Genomic DNA, 23,224 nt, shown 5'->3' with positions numbered 1-23,224 from the left:
AGTAACCTCACACACACACACACACACAGTAACCTCACACACACACACAGTAACCTCACACACACACAGTAACCTCACACACACACAGTAACCTCACACACACACAGTAACCTCACACACACACACAGTAACCTCACACACACACAGTAACCTCACACACACACACAGTAACCTCACACACACACACAGTAACCTCACACACACACAGTAACCTCATACACACACACACGCAGTAACCTCACACACACACAGTAACCTCACACACACACACACAGTAACCTCACACACACACACACACAGTAACCTCACACACACACACAGTAACCTCACACACACACACAGTAACCTCACACACACACACAGTAACCTCACACACACACAGTAACCTCACACACACAAACAGTAACCTCACACACACACACAGTAACCTCACATACACACAGTAACCTCACACACACACACAGTAACCTCACACACACACACAGTAACCTCACACACACACACACACACAGTAACCTCACACACACACAGTAACCTCACACACACACACACAGTAACCTCACACACACACACACACAGTAACCTCACACACACACACAGTAACCTCACACACACACACAGTAACCTCACACACACACACAGTAACCTCACACACACACAGTAACCTCACACACACAAACAGTAACCTCACACACACACACAGTAACCTCACATACACACAGTAACCTCACACACACACACAGTAACCTCACACACACACACAGTAACCTCACACACACACACACACACACAGTAACCTCACACACACAGAAACCTCACACACACAGTAACCTCACACACACACACACACACACAGTAACCTCACACACACACAGTAACCTCACACACACACACACAGTAACCTCACACACACACACACAGTAACCTCACACACACACAGTAACCTCACATACACACACAGTAACCTCACACACATACAGTAACCTCACACACACACAGTAACCTCACACACACACACACAGTAACCTCACACACACACACAGTACCCTCACACACACACAGTAACCTCACACACACACAGTAACCTTACACACACACACAGTAACCTCACACACACACAGTAACCTCACACACACACAGTAACCTCACACACACACAGTAACCTCACACACACACACAGTAACCTCACACACACACAGTAACCTCACACACACACACACAGTAACCTCACACGCACACAGTAACCTCACACACACACACAGTAACCTCACACACACACAGTAACCTCACACACACAGTAACCTCACACACACACACACACAGTAACCTCACACACACACACAGTAACCTCACACACACACAGTAACCTCAAACACACAGAGTAACCTCACACAGACACACAGTAACCTCACACACACACAGTAACCTCACACACACACACACACCGTAACCTCACACACACACACAGTAACCTCACACACACACAGTAACCTCACACACACACAGTAACCTCACACACACACGGTAACCTCACACACACACACACAGTAACCTCACACACACACACAGTAACCTCACTCACACACAGTAACCTCACACACACACACAGTAACCTCACACACACACACAGTAACCTCACACACACACAGTAACCTCACACACACACAGTAACCTCACACACACACACACACACAGTAACCTCACACACACACACAGTAACCTCACACACTCACAGTAACCTCACACACACACAGTAACCTCACACACACACAGTAACCTCACACACACACACAGTAACCTCACACACACACAGTAACCTCACACACACACAGTAACCTCACACACACACACAGTAACCTCACACACACACAGTAACCTCATACACACACACACGCAGTAACCTCACACACACACAGTAACCTCACACACACACAGTAACCTCACACACACACAGAGTGCCCTCAAACACACACAGTAACCTCACACACACACAGTAACCTCACACACACACACACACACAGTAACCTCACACACACACACAGTAACCTCACACACACACACAGTAACCTCACACACACACACACAGTAACCTCACACACAAACAGTAACCTCACACACACACAGTAACCTCACACACACAAAGTAACCTCACACACACACACAGTAACCTCACACACACACACAGTAACCTCACACACACATGCATTAACCTCACACACACACACAGTAACCTCACACACACACACACAGTAACCTCACACACACACACAGTAACCTCACACACACACACACAGTAACCTCACACACACAGTAACTTCACACACACACACAGTAACCTTACACACACACACAGTAACCTCACACACACACACACACAGTAACCTCACACACACACACAGTAACCTCACACACACACACACACAGTAACCTCACACACACACACAGTAACCTCACACACACACACACACTAACCTCACACACACACACACAGTAACCTCCCACACACACACACACAGTAACCTCACACACACACACAGTAACCTCACACACACACACACAGTAACCTCACACACACACACAGTAACCTCACACACACACAGTAACCTCACACACACACACACAGTATCCTCACACACACACACAGTAACCTCACACACACACAGTAACCTCACACACACACACAGTAACCTCACACACACACACAGTAACCTCACACACACACACAGTAACCTCACACACACACACAGTAACCTCACACACACACACAGTAACCTCACACACACACACACAGTAACCTCACACACACACACACACAGTAACCTCACACACACGCACACAGTAACCTCACACACACACAGTAACGTCACACACATACACAGTAACCTCACAGACACACACACAGTAACCTCACACACACACACACACAGTAACCTCACACACACACAGTAACCTCACACACACACACAGTAACCTCACACACACACACACAGTAACCTCACACACACACAGTAACCTCACACACACACACACGCAGTAACCTCACACACACACACAGTAACCTCACACACACACACACACACACAGTAACCTCACACACACACAGTAACCTCACACACACACACACAGTAACCTCACACACACACACACAGTAACCTCACACACACACAGTAACCTCACATACACACACAGTAACCTCACACACATACAGTAACCTCACACACACACAGTAACCTCACACACACACACACAGTAACCTCACACACACACACAGTACCCTCACACACACACAGTAACCTCACACACACACAGTAACCTTACACACACACACAGTAACCTCACACACACACAGTAACCTCACACACACACAGTAACCTCACACACACACAGTAACCTCACACACACACACAGTAACCTCACACACACACAGTAACCTCACACACACACACACAGTAACCTCACACGCACACAGTAACCTCACACACACACACAGTAACCTCACACACACACAGTAACCTCACACACACAGTAACCTCACACACACACACACACAGTAACCTCACACACACACACAGTAACCTCACACACACACAGTAACCTCAAACACACAGAGTAACCTCACACAGACACACAGTAACCTCACACACACACAGTAACCTCACACACACACACACACCGTAACCTCACACACACACACAGTAACCTCACACACACACAGTAACCTCACACACACACAGTAACCTCACACACACACGGTAACCTCACACACACACACACAGTAACCTCACACACACACACAGTAACCTCACTCACACACAGTAACCTCACACACACACACAGTAACCTCACACACACACACAGTAACCTCACACACACACAGTAACCTCACACACACACAGTAACCTCACACACACACACACACACAGTAACCTCACACACACACACAGTAACCTCACACACTCACAGTAACCTCACACACACACAGTAACCTCACACACACACAGTAACCTCACACACACACACAGTAACCTCACACACACACAGTAACCTCACACACACACAGTAACCTCACACACACACACAGTAACCTCACACACACACAGTAACCTCATACACACACACACGCAGTAACCTCACACACACACAGTAACCTCACACACACACAGTAACCTCACACACACACAGAGTGCCCTCAAACACACACAGTAACCTCACACACACACAGTAACCTCACACACACACACACACACAGTAACCTCACACACACACACAGTAACCTCACACACACACACAGTAACCTCACACACACACACACAGTAACCTCACACACAAACAGTAACCTCACACACACACAGTAACCTCACACACACAAAGTAACCTCACACACACACACAGTAACCTCACACACACACACAGTAACCTCACACACACATGCATTAACCTCACACACACACACAGTAACCTCACACACACACACACAGTAACCTCACACACACACACAGTAACCTCACACACACACACACAGTAACCTCACACACACAGTAACTTCACACACACACACAGTAACCTTACACACACACACAGTAACCTCACACACACACACACACAGTAACCTCACACACACACACAGTAACCTCACACACACACACACACAGTAACCTCACACACACACACAGTAACCTCACACACACACACACACTAACCTCACACACACACACACAGTAACCTCCCACACACACACACACAGTAACCTCACACACACACACAGTAACCTCACACACACACACACAGTAACCTCACACACACACACAGTAACCTCACACACACACAGTAACCTCACACACACACACACAGTATCCTCACACACACACACAGTAACCTCACACACACACAGTAACCTCACACACACACACAGTAACCTCACACACACACACAGTAACCTCACACACACACACAGTAACCTCACACACACACACAGTAACCTCACACACACACACAGTAACCTCACACACACACACACAGTAACCTCACACACACACACACACAGTAACCTCACACACACGCACACAGTAACCTCACACACACACAGTAACGTCACACACATACACAGTAACCTCACAGACACACACACAGTAACCTCACACACACACACACACAGTAACCTCACACACACACAGTAACCTCACACACACACACAGTAACCTCACACACACACACACAGTAACCTCACACACACACAGTAACCTCACACACACACACACGCAGTAACCTCACACACACACACAGTAACCTCACACACACACAGTAACCTCACACACACACACACAGTAACCTCACACACACACACACACACAGTAACCTCACACACACACAGTAACCTCACACACACACACAGTAACCTCACACACACACACACAGTAACCTCACACACACACACAGTAACCTCACACACACTCATACGCAGTAACCTCACACACACACACAGTAACCTCACTCACACACACAGTAACCTCACACACACACACACAGTAACCTCACACACACACACAGTAACCTCACACACACTCATACGCAGTAACCTCACACACACACACAGTAACCTCACACACACACACAGTAACCTCACACACACACACACAGTAACCTCACACACACACAGTAACCTCTCACACACACACACACAGTAACCTCTCACACACACACAGTAACCTCACACACACACACACACAGTAACCTCTCACACACACACAGTAACCTCACACACAAACAATAACCTCACACACACACTCAATTACCTCACACACACACACGCAGTAACCTCTCACACACACACACACAGTAACCTCACACACACACACACAGTAACCTCACACACACACACACAGTAACCTCACACACACACACAGTAACCTCACACACACACAGTAACCTCACACACACACACACAGTAACCTCACACACACTCATACGCAGTAACCTCACACACACACACAGTAACCTCACACACACGCACAGTAGCCTCACAAACACACAGTAACCTCACACACACACATACACACACAGTAACCTCACACACACACAGTAACCTCACACACACACACACACAGTAACTTCACACACACACACAGTAACCTCACACACACACACAGTAGCCTCACAAACACACAGTAACCTCACACACACACAGTAACCTCACAAACACACAGTAACTTCACACACACACAGTAACCTCACACACACACAGTAACCTCACACACACACAGTAACCTCACACAGACACCGTAACCTCACACACACACACACAGTAACCTCACACACACACACAGTAACCTCACACACACACACACACACTACCCTCACACACACACAGTAACCTCACACACACACACAGTAACCTCACACACACGCACAGTAGCCTCACAAACACACAGTAACCTCACACACACACATACACACACAGTAACCTCACACACACACAGTAACCTCACACACACACACACACAGTAACTTCACACACACACACAGTAACCTCACACACACACACAGTAGCCTCACAAACACACAGTAACCTCACACACACACAGTAACCTCACAAACACACAGTAACCTCACACACACACAGTAACCTCACACACACACAGTAACCTCACACACACACACACAGTAACCTCACACACACACACAGTAACCTCACACACACACAGTAACCTCACACACACACAGTAATCTCACACACACACAGTTACCTCACACACACACAGTAACCTCACACACACACAGTAACCTCACACACACACAGTAACCTCACACACACACACAGTAACCTCACACACACACAGTAACCTCACACACACACACACAGTAACCTCACACACACACACACAGTAACCTCACACACACACACACACAGTAACCTCACACACACACAGTAACCTCACACACACACACACAGTATCCTCACACACACACACAGTAACCTCACACACACACAGTAACCTCACACACACACACAGTAACCTCACACACACACACAGTAACCTCACACACACACATACAGTAACCTCACACACACACACAGTAACCTCACACACACACACAGTAACCTCACACACACACACACACAGTAACCTCACACACACACACACAGTAACCTCACACACACACAGTAACGTCACACACATACACAGTAACCTCACACACACACACACAGTAACCTCACACACACACACACACAGTAACCTCACACACACACACAGTAACCTCGCACACACACACAGTAACCTCACACACACACACACAGTAACCTCACACACACACAGTAACCTCACACACACACACACACGCAGTAACCTCACACACACACACAGTAACCTCACACACACACAGTAACCTCACACACACACACAGTAACCTCACACACACACACACAGTAACCTCACACACACACACAGTAACCTCACACACACACACACAGTAACCTCACACACACACACAATAACCTCACACACACTCATACGCAGTAACCTCACACACACACGCAGCAACCTCACACACACACACACACAGTAACCTCACACACACACACAGTAACCTCACACACACACACACAGTAACCTCACACACACACAGTAACCTCACACACACACACACAGTAACCTCACACACACACACACAGTAACCTCACACACACACACAGTAACCTCACACACACATACAGTAACCTCACACACACACATACGCAGTAACCTCACACACACACACAGTAACCTCACACACACACACACAGTAACCTCACACACACACACAGTAACCTCACACACACACAGTAACCTCACACACACACACAGTTACCTCACACACACACACACAGTAACCTCACACACACACACACACAGTAACCTCACACACACACACACAGTAACCTCACACACACACAGTAACCTCACACACACACACACAGTAACCTCACACACACACACAGTAACCTCACACACACACACACACACGCAGTAACCTCACACACACACACACACAGTAACCTCACACACACACAGTAACCTCACACACACACACACAGTATCTTCACACACACACACAGTAACCTCAAACACACACTCACAGTAGCTTCACACACACACACAGTATCCTTACACACACAGTAACCTCACACACACACAGTAACCTCACACACACACAGAACATAGTGTATGAAAAAAATTTCATTTAAAAGTAAAAAGCCCCAGAAGAATCCAGTGGGAGATAAAATACTCGACTAACCACTCTGTTCACTGCACATCTGGAGGTCATGATGAGGGATAAAGAATTGTGTGTGTGTGTGCGTACGCATGTGTATACATGTGTATGTGTGTGCCTGTGCATGCATCTGTGTGCGCATGTGTTTGCATATGTGTACGTGTGCGCATGTGCCTTTTGTGTGCGTGTGCATGTACATGCATGTGTGGATGTTCATGTTTGTGTGCTAGTATGTGTGTGTATGTGCATGTGTGTGTATGTGTGTTTGTGTTCACATGCTTATGTGTGTCTGTGCATGCATGCATTCGTGTATGTGTGTTGGTGTGTGCATATGTGTACGTGAGTATTTGTGTGTGCATGTGCGTGTGTATTTGTATATGTATCCCTGCATGTGCATGTGTGCGTGTATGTGTATGCATGTATATATGAGTGTGGTTGTGTGCGTGTGCTTATGTGTGTGCCCACATTGTGTTCATGCATGTGCATGTGCGTGTATATGTGTGTGCACATGCATGCATGTGGGTGTGCGTGGGCGCGCATGCATGTGTGTTTGTGTGTGTGCACACGTGTGTGCACATGTATGTATGTGTGCGCATGTGTGTGTGTGTGTGTATGAGTGTGTGCGTGTGTGTGTGCTGGGGCGCCCAGGCTCCATCTCTTCCCTCATTTACACAGGTGTCACTGTCCCCCTGGGGTGGGGCGCCTGTCCTGCTGTCTGGTGGGTTACGGTGACGTCAGAAGTGGGCGGGGCGAGCTCAGGTCACTTTAAGGCGCTGAGGAGACTTGGGGACTCAGAGAAGAAACAGTTCTTGTCTCCGCAGCTCGGTTCCTGCACTATCTTAAATTTGAGTGTCATTTCTACAACGGCACCGAGCGCGTGCGGTTTCTACAGAGAAACTTCTACAACGGGGAGGAGTACGTGCGCTTCGACAGCGACGTGGGCGAGTACCGCGCGGTGACCGAGCTGGGGCGGCCAGATGCTGAGTACCGGAACAGCCTGAAGGACTTCATGGAGCAGACGCGGGCCGAGGTGGACACGGTGTGCAGACACAACTACGGGGTCGTGGAGAGCTTCACTGTGCAGCGCAGAGGTGAGAGCGCAGGTGTGAGCGCTGGGTGCAGTGTGCGCATGCGCAGGAGCCGCAGCGGCTGCCGGGGTCCCAGGAGCCGCAGGTGTTTTAAGTCACCTGACTCGGGCGCTGGGCACAAACTCACCCTCCACAGGGGCAACAGCGCCACTAACTGCGGATTAGCTGCAGCCCAGAGAACAAAGTCCTGGCTGCACAGGACCGTGAGGTGGAGGGAAAAGTGTATTAAAGATACTTTAAGCTTAAGGAGGAGGCGCTGGACAGAGGGAGTGAAGACCACAGTGCAGCTTCCCGCAGAGACAGCAGCACAGAGGGAGACCTGCCGGGGTGCGAGCCTCAGGCCCTGGGTGACCTGGCCCCAGCCATATGCAGTGCTCGACTCTCACCTTACAGCTCAGCGTTTCCTGAGGAATTTCCTTGTCTTTCCTCTCTCTTGACAAGGGAGACGCCTTGGGTGCAGGGGAACCCAGGAGCCCCTAGTGCTGCACAAAGGACTTAGCCTTGATCTCTTCCCTGGAGTGGGATCTGCTGAGATCCACGGTGAACTGAGGTCACAGCTGGGGACAGAGAGCGGCCACAGCAGCTGCTGATCCTGCGGGAAACCTTCCCTGTTAGCCAGGGGCTGCAACCGGACCCCGGTGTGAGGGCTGCTCTCTCCTCTCAGGTCCACAGTGTGTCCTGGACTTTCCCTCTGGCCTCGGGTTGCCTCATGGTGACAGTGACCAGAGAGAAGAGTCGGGTGCTGTGGACTGGAACTCACTGGAGCCTCAGTGATGGGGAGGTTGGGATGGTGCAAGTCCGCAGCCTAATTAGCTCTCGAGACTCATTCTGACCTCCCTTCCTCCTCCAGTTGAGCCCAAGGTGTCTGTGTACCCGGCAAAGACGCAGCCCCTGGACCACCACAACCTCCTGGTCTGCTCTGTGAGTGGCTTCTACCCTGGCCGCTTTGAAGTCAGATGGTTCCGGAACAACCAGGAGGAGAAGACTGGGGTGGTGTCCACGGGCCTGATCCCGAATGGAGACTGGACCTACCAGAGCCTGGTGATGCTGGAGACGGTTCCTCAGAGTGGGGAGGTTTACACCTGCCAGGTGGAGCATCCCAGCCTGAGCAGCCCTGTCACAGTGGAGTGGAGTGAGTGGGAAGTTCCTGACCCTGCGAATCCCTGCCCAGGAGGGAGGGGGCGTGGCTCACCCCTGCCAGTCAGCTTTCTGACTCTGAGTCCCCGCCCACCATGCAGGGGGCGTGGCTTACCCCTGTCAGTCAGCTTTCCCAGACCCCGTGAATCCTCGCCCACCAGAAAGGGGGTGTGGCTTACTCCTGTCAATCAGCTTTCTTTGCCCACACAGTATTAGCACTGGTTCTGTGCTGTCCTCTCCTTCAGCATAGTTAACATGGGACATGTATGACGGTTCTACAAGCGTCTTTGCCCCCTGGGAAGCAGTTATGTCACTATACCCACTTCTGAGCCTGCCAGTGACATCACGGGTCCTGGGAGCTGCGTGGTCATGCTGCAGCCTCTGCCTCTGGCTGGCTTGTGTTTCTGCTGGGATGGACCAGGAGCAGCGCAGGACCATGGCTGACCTCAGGGATGTCCAGTCTCAGCTGTGCCTTTGCTTAGCGCTGTCCCCCTCAGAGCTCAGCAGCTCCTGTCAGCTCAGCACAGGGCGGCCACCTTAAGTCTCTTCATGCCCTGAGCCTCTCGTTTGATTGCTGTGTCAGCATCACCTGGAGTGTTCGGTTCCAGCCCTTGTAGACCCGGCTTCTCCTGGGTCTCAATTCTCCACTCTCAGGGGTCCCAAGAGGGAAACGGGATTTGATATGAAAAACCCCCAACCTGCCTTCTCTTCCCAGGGGCGCAGTCCACGTCCGCACAGAACAAGATGCTGAGTGGGGTCGGGGGCTTCGTGCTGGGTCTGCTCTTCCTTGGAGCTGGGCTGTTCGTCTACTTCAGGAACCAGAAAGGTAGGAGCCTGGTGGTGGCCGAGTCTCCTTAGTACTTCCGGGAAGAGCCGTGGCTCTGTCCTCGGGGCGTCACTGGCCTGTGCCCGCGGGGTTCCATGCACTCTGAGCCCCACAGTCTGTAGTTACTGGGCCTAACCCTTGGGGTGCGAATGTATAGGTGGGAAAGTTAGGGCGCTTCTGGCTTGGGAACTGAGCACAGAGGAAAAGCCGCTGGGCACTGCGTGTGACCGAAACTTCCTGGGTCTCTCCCTCTGCCCCGATCCTCTCTGTCATGGCTGCTGTGGGCTGTGGTACCAGAGGAACCTGGGGTGGCAGCTCCCAGCCTGGGACTTGAGTCTGGGGACAGATCTGTCTCCTTGCATTTACGTGTCTGTTTTACTCTCTCTTTTCTAGGACAGTCTGGACTTCAGCCAACAGGTAAGGCCCTTCAGTCTTCTCAGAGACAGATGTGCTTTCCCTATAGTGTGGGGCTGGGTTTGATGGACACCAGGCAGGAACGCTGGGGACATTTAGATCCTAGGGTCTGGCCAGGCAGTGTGCACTGAGCCGTGCTCCCGCAATCACTGAAGGCCTGTGCTCTGAGGCAGTGTGGACTCTGGGCGTGAGAAGTTCCTCTCTGCTCACGGCCGCGCTGGCAGGAGGGGCCTCAGGTGCTCAGAGAAGCCACTGCAGAGTTAGGTCTGTTAACACAGTGTCCTCTGTGCTCTGCAGGACTCCTGGGCTGAGCTGAGGCGCAAAGGCTGATGGGAGGAGCGCTCCCATGCTTATGGCAAGAAGCCAAATCCTGCTTGGAGTAAAGTCCTCCATGGACAGTGCTCCCCAGCACCTGGCTCCTCCTGGCTCTGGGCCCTGCAGACCTGTGCTCCCTCATGGCTGCTCAGCCCCTGGCCCGGCCTGGCAGCCCAGGATAGAGGCCCCTCTCCTCACCTGTGTCCCTTCCTTTTGTCACCCGCCCTTTGCCTGGTGCTCTGAGCCAGTCTGCTGTCATGTGCTTTCTTATGTTTTATCAATAAATAAAGAATGAAAACCATCTGCTTCATGGCTTCAAGGGGAAGAAACACTAAAGAGAAAGAAAGGGCTCAGTGTGCGACGCTCTCTGTGCCCGTGAAGCTGAGGGACGGTATGAAAGAAATAAATTCAGGGTTATTTTGTTTGTTTGTTTTGTTTTCAAGACAGGGTTTCTCTGTGTAGGCCGTCCTGGACTCACTCTGTAGACCAGGTTGGCCTCAAATTCATAGTGATCCACCCGCCTGTGGCTCCTGAGTGCTGGGATTAAAGGCGTGCGCCACCATGCCAGGCTTAAAATCAATTTTAATACATTACTTAATTAGAATATTTTTCTGAATTAGATTCAGTTTGAAAACTCTGCACATAATCAGAGCACACACAGTCGCTGAGGCACACAGAAGGGAAATCCGTGAGCAGCTGTGTCAGAGGAGGGAGGTGCTGCTGTGTCCTTGTCACAGTGAGGGTGAGAACACAGTGAGGTGATGTGCTGAGTCCTCCAGCTCTGTCCTTTGCTCCATGGAGCAGCTGGCTGGGAAGAGGAAGGCTCTGGCACTGGATGGGACTCTGGAAGCTTCTGCTGTGGGCGCCACCTGATGAGCCAGAGTCTGGACACCTGAGCTCTGTCCTCCACCCAGGGGCGCCCATTTAATAAAGCTTGAATTGATCCAAGAAAGGAGCCAAGCAAAACTGACTTTGCAAAGTCAGTGCACTGGTGGGTGATTCCCTGAGGGAAATGTGTTTCCTGGGGAAAGTTTATACGAAACAAACCTCTGAGGAGCAGGGAGACGGCTCAGGGGGTGGAAGTGCTTGCTGTGCAATCCTAGAGACCTCAGAATGACTCCTGAGTCCACACAGAGGTGGAGGATACAACTACGCAAGGCTGTTCTCTGACCCCTTCACACAAGCAGTGACACACATGCAGACAGGTAGACAGACAGACAGACAGACAGACACACACACACACACACACACACACACACACACACACACACACACAAATCCCCATCCCACCAGCCATGGTTTCTCCAGCTAACCTGTGGAGCGGCCTCCTTCCTTCCTCTCTTACTTCGCACTCTCTTCTCATGGCTTCAGGTCTCTCTCCCAAACCTTAGCCATGCCTGTCGCGTTTGCCCTGTCAGGGTGTGTTGGCTTTTTATTGGTCAAACAAGAACAAGGTTTCAGGCAAGGTCATATACACATTGGGGTCCGTGAGTCTGCTCATTTGGGCAGCAACTAGACCAACCCCTGCGCAATGTGTCGGCCTACAGAACCAGAAAACATCCTTGCCAAGTATCCATCTGATAGGCAGGTATATCTAACACCTATAAAGACCTTAAAAAAGGCTAAACATGAGGAGAAATAGACGAACAGGTCAGAAAATGATGACAGATCTCTGGAGGGAGCTACCAACGGCGAAACACTAACGTCAGAGAAACACTTAAAACATTCAACATCCTTGTTTATTTTGGTTTCCATTTACTGTGTGCGGTTGTATGTGTGTGTGTGTTGGGTTTTGTTAGAGAAAGATGAGAGAGAGGGACAGACAGACAGACAAACACACAGACACAGACAGACAGACAGAGACAGAGAGAGACAGACAGACAGACAAACACACAGACACAGACAGACAGACACAGAGAGACAGAGAGAGACAGACAGACAGACAGAGACAGACACAGAGACAGACAGACAGACAGACAGACACAAACAGACAGAGAGCATAAAGTTGTCTGAGGAGGGAAGTGGGAAGGAATATATATTCTATGAAGACATTTTTAAAACTTTAAAAAGAAAGCCCTTGGAATAGTTCTGAGCACAAAGGTAGGTGCTCAAAAGCTCGATCCGTGAATTCAGTGATAGTCACTCCCTGCAGGCTAGCATATTGTGCCCCAGGCACTAACAAGACAGACGAAGAGCGGCTATCAGAACAGTGAATTCATGCTAGGGTTCCTGTGCTGAGCTGTCTCTCAAAACTGCATTCTTAGTCTAAGTCGTTGCCTTTAATTAGTACAGTGTGTAATCGTTATGCAACACCACGCTCATATTTCACGACTACCATGACGGTGTTTACACACTGCACTTTATACCTTACACTTAGCGCTTGCGTTACACGCCTCCGTTAGCAAAGACTTCTTATGCCCTTTCTCAGGATAAAGCAGAAGAGGAGGAAATAACGGAGGATTTCCCTCCGCAAACGGGGAAGTCACAGCGGGAACCTTATCGGGGACTGGACGCTCTCCGGTTCAGTTATCCGAACGCGGAATGGTGCTGTCAAGGCTGCCCTGAGTCAGAAGAGGCGGCGGCCATGCGAGTGCTGCAGGCGCAAACCGATCAAAGCTCTGCAGCGCTGAGCTGAAGCGGTCTGCTTAACAAGGGAAACTAGAAATTTCAGAAAGATCTTCACACTGCACCTCTAACCAGCAACTGCTGCTGCTGCCCACCGCTGCTGCTGATTGGCTCCTCAGCACAGTGGGTGGAGTCGCGCGCCCTCAGCAGTCAGGCAGGCGGGCCAGCTTCTCTGCCCACCAGCCACTCCTCCCCTACAGCATGGTGTGTCTGTGGCTCCCCAGAGGCTCCTGTGTGACAGCTGTGATGGTGACGCTGACGGTGCTGAGCCCTCCTGTGGCTTTGGTCAGGGACCATCAAGGTAAGTGCTCACCTCAGGTGCATTTTGTCTACAATAGATTTTTTAAAAAAACTTTTTATTTAGGGTGGCGCACACCTTTAATCCCAGCACTCAGGGAGGCAGAGGCAGGCGGATCTCTGTTAGTTCTAGGCCAGCCTGGTCTATAGAGTGAGTTCCAGGACAGCCAGAGCTACACAGAGAAACCCTGTCTTGAACCATGCCCCCAAAAGAAACCTCCCCCAAAAACCCCCAAAAATAAAGCTTGTCATATTTTCTTTGACCACTTTTTAAAAAAATTATTTTATGTGTATGTATGCCTGTGTGAGGGTGTCAGATCCCCTGGAGCTGGAGATACAGACAGTTGTGAGCTGCCATGTGGGTGCTGGGAATTGAACCCTGGTCCTCTGGAAGAGCAACTGGTGCTCTTAACCACTGAGCCATCTCCCCAGCCCTTTGACCACTTTTTAAAATCATGAAAGTATGAAATTATTTCCATAGAAAAGGATCCTGGATGCTCCTTTGAGGCCTGCGAATGGAATCATGGCATGGGTCATGTCCCCTCGCTCCCCATGAGGCCCCTCAGCCTGACAGCACAGTTCCTAGGGCCCCTCCCTCCTCACGAGGGCTTGAAAAGATGAAGAAGTCAGGATGCCAAAATAACAACTCTATAACTTCTCTAAAATGTTACAATTGAAGAAAAAAATGAGAAATTTTCTCTGAAGATTTTATGGGCAGCCAAGGAGACCTTGGGGGCTCTGTCCCAGGAGACTGCTGGGCTCTCTCTGGGATCTGTGAGGTTGGAACATCTGGCTATGATGCAGGGGGATTGAGGGCATTTTCTCTTCTCCCTGAGCCCCAGTGTTTATGAGCCCTCACCCCTGGGCTCTCATGAGAAGTACTCGGTGTCGGCTCTGTGCTGAAGGGAGCCTGGGGCCAAGATGCCTCCGAGGCAAGGGGCGCAGAGGTGTGCTCCGTGGTGCCTGCTGTGGCTCTAGCACCAGCTGCATTCCTGCCTGAGGTTAAAGGGGAAGGTTCAGCTGGCTTCAGACGTGAGACTCTATTTTCATACGTCAGCATATGGCTGGCAGTGTGCACCCGAGCCGGGGTGCAGACACCGTGAAGGCTGCTGCCATCTCAGGCTTAGAAGCCAGCCGGGAGATGAAGGCCGCTGGTCTGGCAGGGTGTCCCCAAACGTTGTAGGTCCCTTCACCTCACTGTCTGTTATCCATGTGGAGCTGTCGGTCTTTACAGCCTCTGTCTGACCTTTCCCAGGACATGGTGTCCTTAGGCTGTATAGTGACGTGAAAGAAACACAAGTGTCATATATGTGTGTGCGAATGTGCACATTATTTATATGTATATATTTATTCACGTGTATATGTGAGTGTGTGTGTGCACATGTGTGAATGCTGATTTCTTGCAGGGGCTAGGTACAGTATTCAGGGGCTCACAGCTACTGTATACATGTTTGCTTCATGATCCCATGCAGGGAAGTACGATAGAAAACTAAGGGAGAGAAGGATGAAGGAGGGACACACACACACACACACACACACACACACACACAGAGAGAGAGAGAGAGAGAGAGAGAGAGAGACAGACAGACAGACAGACAGACAGACAGACAGAGACAGAAGAGATAGAGACAGAGAGACAGAGACAGAGAGAGAGAGAGAGAGAGAGAGAGAGAGAGAGAGAGAGAGAGAGAGAGAGAGAGCTGCATTTACAAGTCCACACTGACAGTAATGAACCAACTCCCACGACAAAGTCATTGCCCCTCTCGTTGAGATAAGGTCACTTCCTAAATTTTCTACGTCTTGTCTGTTCCCGGGGAGAATGCTATTTCCAGCGCACTAACCTTAGAAGTGTGGCATCCACACACCAGAGTGTCTCGACTCCTAATCCATGTCCTTCTTTCATGCAGAATGTGAGGCAATGGTCCCTCAGGTTGCCAGGGACGCGTCCCCCTGAGGCTTTTCTGGCCTTAGCCACCCAGCAGCTTCCCTGTTCACAGATCCATCCACTCACATGGCTTTGCCTTGTGGGGACTTTGTGGTGGCCTTAGACCTGAGGTGCCTGAGTGGCCCCTGGGCGATGTCTCTTTGTGGTGGCCCAGCCCTAGCAACAAAACCTGGGTCACTCATCGTGGGGAATGCGTGGAAAGCCCCATGGCCGACGGCCCTGGCTCTCAGTGCAGCTGCAGAGTTAGCAGCGCGTTGAGGCCACCAACGTTAACAGCTGTGCACTGTGCGCTGGCTGTTAAGGCACACCCGGGCCTGTGTGCTGTGGACGGGGAGGGCCCCTGGGGCATCAAGTGTGTCCCTTCCTCTTGGGTCAGGGTTTCTAAGGACACACGAGGTGAGAACATCAGTCTGGAAATCTGGATTCAGTCAGCAAACAAGAGTTTGGCTGGGCAGCCATCTTGTTATGTGCCCCGCACCCTCATGACGGGCAACTGGCTGAGGAGGGCTGTCACACACAGAGAATGAAGGCTTTGCTGCTAACTACAGGTGACCCAGGTGGCAGCTGTGTGCACATGATGTTTTAACTCTCTCCGAGTTAGGAAGGCACTCAAGGTGTCAGCGGATAGTAAGATGGGCTTTGTGGACTTTGGAATTCAGTCCTTGGTGCCAGCATCTTTTTCTGGCTCACAACTGTCTATAATTCCGTGTCCAGGAGACTAAACACCCTATTCTGGCTTCTGTGGGCATATGCAAACAAGTGGTGCACAGACGAACAGGCGGCCCCCCCCCCCGCCCCGAATAAAAATAGACCCATAGAATTCAGAAGAAAAGAAAAGGCATGTGTGAGGGCTGAGGTAGTGAAAGTGCACACACCGTCAAACTTGGTACCCTGAGTTTGACCCCTGGCCCCACATGGTGAAGACAGAGAGCTGAAGTTGTCTTCTGACGCCCACACATGTGCCATGGCACACATACATACGTGCTAAACAAGATACAATAGAAAACAAACAAAAAAGTTTCTTTAAATATGTAATCAGTGTAACTTTCAGGGCTACATTGTGTTGATGTGACACTTAAATTGTTAAGATTTATTTTCAACACTGTGTGTGTGTGTGTGTGTGTGTGTGTGTGTGTGTGTGTGTGTACACATGTGAATAAAGGTGCCCATAGAATCTAGAAGAAGGGGTTGGGTCCCCCTGGAGCTGGCGTTACAGGCAGTTATGTGCAGCCACCTGATGTAGGTTGTGATAACCACACACCTGTGTCCTCTGTGTAGCAGCCAGCGCTCTTCCCCGCTGAGCTGTCTCTCTGGCTCCTGACGTGTGTGTGTGTGTGTGTGTGTGTGTGTGTGTGTGTGTGTGTGTATGTGTGTGTGTGTGTGTATGTGTGTGTGTGTGTGTTCTCCTCCCAAGAGGTGTCTTTTTAGCTCCATCCCCTGCGGTTTCATGGGCTTATTTGGTTTTCTGGTACTCTCGTTTAAAAAAGATTGTTTATATACAAGTTTATTATGTACAAGGTCACATGTGTGACCATGGCTTGCAATGCCCACAGAGGCCAGGAGGGGGCGGTGGATCCCCTGTGACTGTAGTGACAGACGGTTGTGAGCCGCCCTGTGGGTGCTGGGAATCAAACCCAGGTCCTCTGTAAGCGCAGTCAGTGCCCCTAACGGCTGAGCCACCTCTCCAGCCCCAGGTTGGTCTTTAAAGTCCCCTTTCAGCAGCTCACGGTTGCTACAGAAGGTGCTACTGCTGCCTTCTGGGTGCCAATCTTGGTCCTGTAACTTCTAACAGCTTTTGGGAGATTATTTGTTTTGTGTGTGTGTGTGTGTGTGTGTGTGTGTGTGTGTGTGTGTGTGTGTGTGTGTGTATTAAAATCATGGTGCTTGCAAACATGGATAACATCCTTCCAGCCTGGATATTTCTGATTTTTGTTGTTGTTGTTGTTGTTGTTGTTGTTTAGCTTGCAAAGGCTTCAGGCAACGCACTGCACAGGAGCAGTGGGTGTGGACGGCCTGTACCTCACCCAATCCAGGGAGAAATGTCTTTAGCTCCACCCACTCTGAAATTGACTGTGGGTTTTTATATGCTGCTGTTATTGTTTTGCTGTATGTTCCTTCCACACCTAAGTTTTTGAGTTTTGCTTATCACGAACAGCATGAATTTTGTCGATTTCTGCCCACAGACCATGCTGTGCTAAGCCTTCATTCTGCTGGTGTGTTGTTTTGTACGGGCTCACTCACACACACAAACTGCCCCTGCATCTGGAAGATGAACGTATATGGACGTGGCGTATGATTTGTTGATGTGATGTCGAATTTGATTTGCTGGAGTTTTATCAGGGACTTGGCATCTCTATCCATAAAAGCTGTGGCGCTGGCTTATTTGGAGTTGGGTCTTTGCCTATTTATTTCAGGGAATACTGGCCTCACAAGAAATGGTGGGCAAAGTGCTCCTCGTTTCAGCTTTCAGAAGGGTCTGACTTCAATGGGGTTAATTCCTCAAATGTCTCATGACATCCGGCAGCACCATCAGGACCTAAATCTTCTTCTTAGGGAAGCCTGTACTGTTACTATGTTTCTTCTTGGTTGCTCCCTGAGGGCTGTGTTTGTTCAGGGATTTACCCTTCTGCTCCAGGCTTGCAAGTTGCTTGACATAGGCTCCTTCCAGGCAGCGTCTTACAACATTGTATCACGTAGTTAACTGATAATGCCTCTTTTGTAGTCTCTAATTTTATTTACTTAGGTTTTCTCTGTTTGTTCCTTGGTTAGCACAGCTAATGGCTCGTCAGCTTTGCTGATCTGAACAGCTCTTTGCTGCACTGACCACCGTTTATCTTACTGATTTGTGAAGTGGGTTGCATCATATTTCTTATCTCGGCAGATTTCAGGGTTTCAGGTCTGGGTTATTCTTGCTTTCCTGACTCCTTGAGATGCACTGGGTTTTGTTGTTGTTTATTAATGTGATACCATTTTTATTTTTAATTAATGCATTTGTTACTAAATAAAAAGGATAAATGAGTAAAATCAACATGGTGCCATTTCCAGAAAACGGTGCAGTCCTGGCAGCCAGAGTAAGCCAGACTCAGGACACAGGCAGCTGTGCAGGGGAAGGGCTGTTCCAGGAAGAGGCAGGGTGGGCAGGAGAGAAAAACAGATGTGAACACGGTCAGAGTGCTTGCTACACTTGATCGGGGATGTGTGTGTGAGACTCACCACTTCGCACAGTAAACATACTCAGGTGTGCAACTCTAAAGACACAACGAAAACTCCCCAAAGCTCCCTGTCCTTACAGCTGACACCACAGACGATACGTGGTGCGATTGTCTTTGCTCCCTCCTGGAAAGTTCTTTATTTTCCTTCTTGGTATACAAGTTCTCCTCGGTTGCATGCATTCACCTGTCTTCATAACATCACTTATCATCTTTTTGTTCCGATGTCAGACTCACTGGAGTGTATTCTTCTTCACAGCATCGATAGTTTTTCTGGGTGTAATAGTCTTAGTCAACAGGGAGATTTTTTTCCTTTCAATAACTTTTCCTATTCTTTTCAGGCCTGTAATGCTTCTTCTAAGAAACCTGATATATGTCTGGTGGGCACTCACTTTACGTGGTTTGATGCTTCTCTGTTGTCATGGGGTTAGTTCTTTCTGCTCGTCCCCCCACATTGCTCCCTCCCTCCTAGCGGTTCAGCCCCGTTCTTGAGGATGCTGCAGAGACCTGTACTGTCTTGTGCTCCTGATATCTTGAGGGTGGCATGCCTCGGTGGAGGACCATTTTGGTGATATCTAGTTGGGATTCTTCGAGATGCTTCTATCTGAACGCATATTTCTTTTTCTTTTCTTTTTTTCTGAACGCATCTTGTAATTGTGTAATTATTTTGAACTCTTCAGTCATTTTACACCCTTCCTTCAACCAGGTCTGCTTATGGAGAACTGTGATTTTAGAGGTGTGCTCTTTCTCTGGCCATGTGCAGCTAGTGTAACATTTGCTTCTTCCTGTATTATTGGACTCTGTAATAAGTAAATTTTTTTTTCATTTAGATAGGCTTTAGAAAGTCAGTTGATTGAATGTTTGGTGCTTGGTTACAGCAGAAATCAAAAGTGTACTCAGTGTAGCTTCTTTGTCTTTAATTAATGACAATATTATCTACGTGTGCTGTGCTGACTAATTTTATGTCAACTTGACACAAGCTGGAGTCATCTGAGAGAAGGGAACCTCAATTAGAAAAAAAAGACTGGGCTGTATGTAGTTGAGCCTGCAGGGCATTTCCTTAATTAGTGACTGATTGGGGAGGGACAAGACCAGGCCAGGGCTGGTGTCCTGGGTTCTATAGGAAGCTGGCTGAGCAAGGCATTGGGGAGCAAGGCAGTGGGTAGCACCCTCCATGGCCTCTGCATCAGCTCCTGCCTCCAGCTTCCTGCCCTGCTTGAGTTCCTGTCCTGACTTTCTTCAGAAATGAACTCTGGTGTGGAAACTTAAGCCAAATAAACCCTTTTCCTCCCCAAGTTGCTTTGGCCATGGTGTTTCATCGCAGCCACGAAACCTTTGGTGATTTATAAGTGTTTACAACTTTACGGTGGGTGTTGGAGTGTGTTCTGAGTCTACTCAGAGTCCAGCCCCGACAGCCGTCTTGGTGTAGGATATGAACAGCATTGAACTGATATCTCAGCACAGCTACAGGTGACTCCAAGGGATGTGACGCCAGCAAGTCCTACCCACCAGGCAGAGCAGCCTCTCCCGGGGACTCTTAGGATGGGGACAGGGGACAACTGGCTCTGAAGGGTGTGGTACAGCTGTCGAGCTGTGGTACAGCTATGGAGCTGTGGTGGGATTCCCCTAGGCCCTGAGAGCTGATCACAGTTGGTCTCATGGTTCTGGGGACTTTGGCCTCAGTAACTGTGACTCTCGATGCGGAACACAGAGGGGGACTTCCCTGTGCGCTTTGACTCATGGTTACAGTTACCTACACTGGCCGAGTTACCGACCAGATGGTCCCTGTAAGTCTGAAGAAACAAGCAGATCAGTATCAGCAGTTTGGGCATCAGAAGCTGTGGTCTGGACTCCTAAAGTGTGGAGACCGCCCCTGGGCTTCTAAGTCATAGGAAGATAGTGTTCAGGCTTGTGGCATGGTTATCCGTACTCTGGAGATGTTGATAGTGGAAGAGACTTTCAAGCCCCCAGGTTAAGCACAGTAGTGTAGAGACTTGGGGCTTTTCCGCCATCTTGGAACTGTAGGACACGGCTGAGAATGTCTATGGGAAGACACCTTTAATCCCGGCACTTGAAAGGCAGATCTCTGTGACTTCAAGGCCAGGCCGGACCACAGAGTGAGTTCCAGGACAGCCAGGGCTACACAGAGAAACCTTAACAACAACGATGACAAAAACAATATCATGTCTGTGGATAAACCTATGGGAGCCGGTGGCGTCCCGCAGAAAGTTGTGCTGAAGACAGAACTTGCGGCCCTGTCATCCATCTTCTGGCCTTGGGGACAACTTGAATGGTGCTGAGGATTTTTGCGACAGGAGCCATAATACCCTCAAGGCAAGAAAGACTGGGTGACTCTGAGATCAGGGCTGCTGGGAGTCACACTTCTGGGGTTCCCCAACTCTTGATGGACATGTGGGAACAGAGTCAGCACTTTGCAACATCTGTCCAACTCCAGAGGTTGTGGTGGGGAGGGGGCGCCTTTCTGGGCTCTGAAAGAGCAAGTAGGATGGAACTCCAGTTTGCTACTATGGCAACAACTGGTCCTGAAGGATGCTGAAGGGGCTGTGACTTACACTGATGTGCATTTCAACCCAAGGCTTCTGCTGGCATGGGAGGGTTGACTGTCAGCCTTTGAAAAAAAGTCCTGTAGCAGAGACTAGGCACCAGCATGTGTGGACCAAAGCAAATCCCTTCTCTACAGCTGAGGAGTCACCATTAGACCACCAAGGTCCCCACCTGTCCTGTGTGGAAGGACTCCCACTCTCCTGCTGTGAGATCTGTGACAGGGTGTGGCGGGCCTTTCCTGCTTACCTTCCCCTTATAGTGGGGTTTCCCTGCTGCGGTTTGAAGGTGCAATGTCCACCCCTCCACACACATAGCTCCCGTGTTCACTCAGCCTCCTGCAGTCGCCTTGTTTTTGAAGTCTGTAGAACCTTCAGGAGGCGGAGCATGGCTGGAGGAGGTGTGTCCCTGGGGAGCGGGCCTTGCATCTCTGTAGCTGGACCACTTCCTGTTGTCTCTGCTTCCTGACTGCACAGGCAGTGAGACCCGCGGTCCTGTGCTCTCCCTCTGTGCCTTCCCCATCGTGACTGTGCCCTTTATCCTTCCAGGTCACAAG

General features: G+C 49.8%; 2 protein-coding genes across 3 annotated transcripts in view; both read left to right on the top strand.

Moving 5' to 3' along the window:
• The window catches only part of LOC311582043 (H-2 class II histocompatibility antigen, I-E beta chain-like), a 29,231-nt gene extending 16,900 nt beyond the window's left edge, over positions 1 to 12,331 (top strand). Inside the window, exons 2-6 of one of the 2 annotated variants that reach the window (XM_084754737.1) lie at positions 9,057 to 9,341; positions 10,189 to 10,470; positions 11,191 to 11,301; positions 11,695 to 11,718; positions 12,013 to 12,331. In XM_084754737.1, coding sequence (XP_084610863.1) covers positions 9,057 to 9,341; positions 10,189 to 10,470; positions 11,191 to 11,301; positions 11,695 to 11,718; positions 12,013 to 12,026 — 716 coding nt within the window. In that variant the 3' untranslated portion in view covers positions 12,027 to 12,331. The remainder of the gene's footprint in view (positions 1 to 9,056; positions 9,342 to 10,188; positions 10,471 to 11,190; positions 11,302 to 11,694; positions 11,719 to 12,012) is intronic. The other variant, XM_084754738.1, reaches the window with a different exon arrangement.
• A 2,510-nt stretch (positions 12,332 to 14,841) lies between these two features.
• Positions 14,842 to 23,224, top strand: part of LOC311582051 (H-2 class II histocompatibility antigen, E-D beta chain-like) — a 185,637-nt gene continuing 177,254 nt past the window's right edge. The window contains exon 1 of the mRNA XM_084754749.1: positions 14,842 to 14,956. Coding sequence (XP_084610875.1) covers positions 14,857 to 14,956 — 100 coding nt within the window. The 5' untranslated portion in view covers positions 14,842 to 14,856. The remainder of the gene's footprint in view (positions 14,957 to 23,224) is intronic.

Source organism: Acomys minous (genome assembly GCF_964271855.1).
Source record: "Acomys minous genome assembly, chromosome: 13".
In the NCBI taxonomy this organism is placed as follows: domain Eukaryota; kingdom Metazoa; phylum Chordata; class Mammalia; order Rodentia; family Muridae; genus Acomys; species Acomys minous.
Note: the sequence above shows the minus strand (reverse complement) of the source record. Positions and strands in the feature narration are given on the sequence as shown.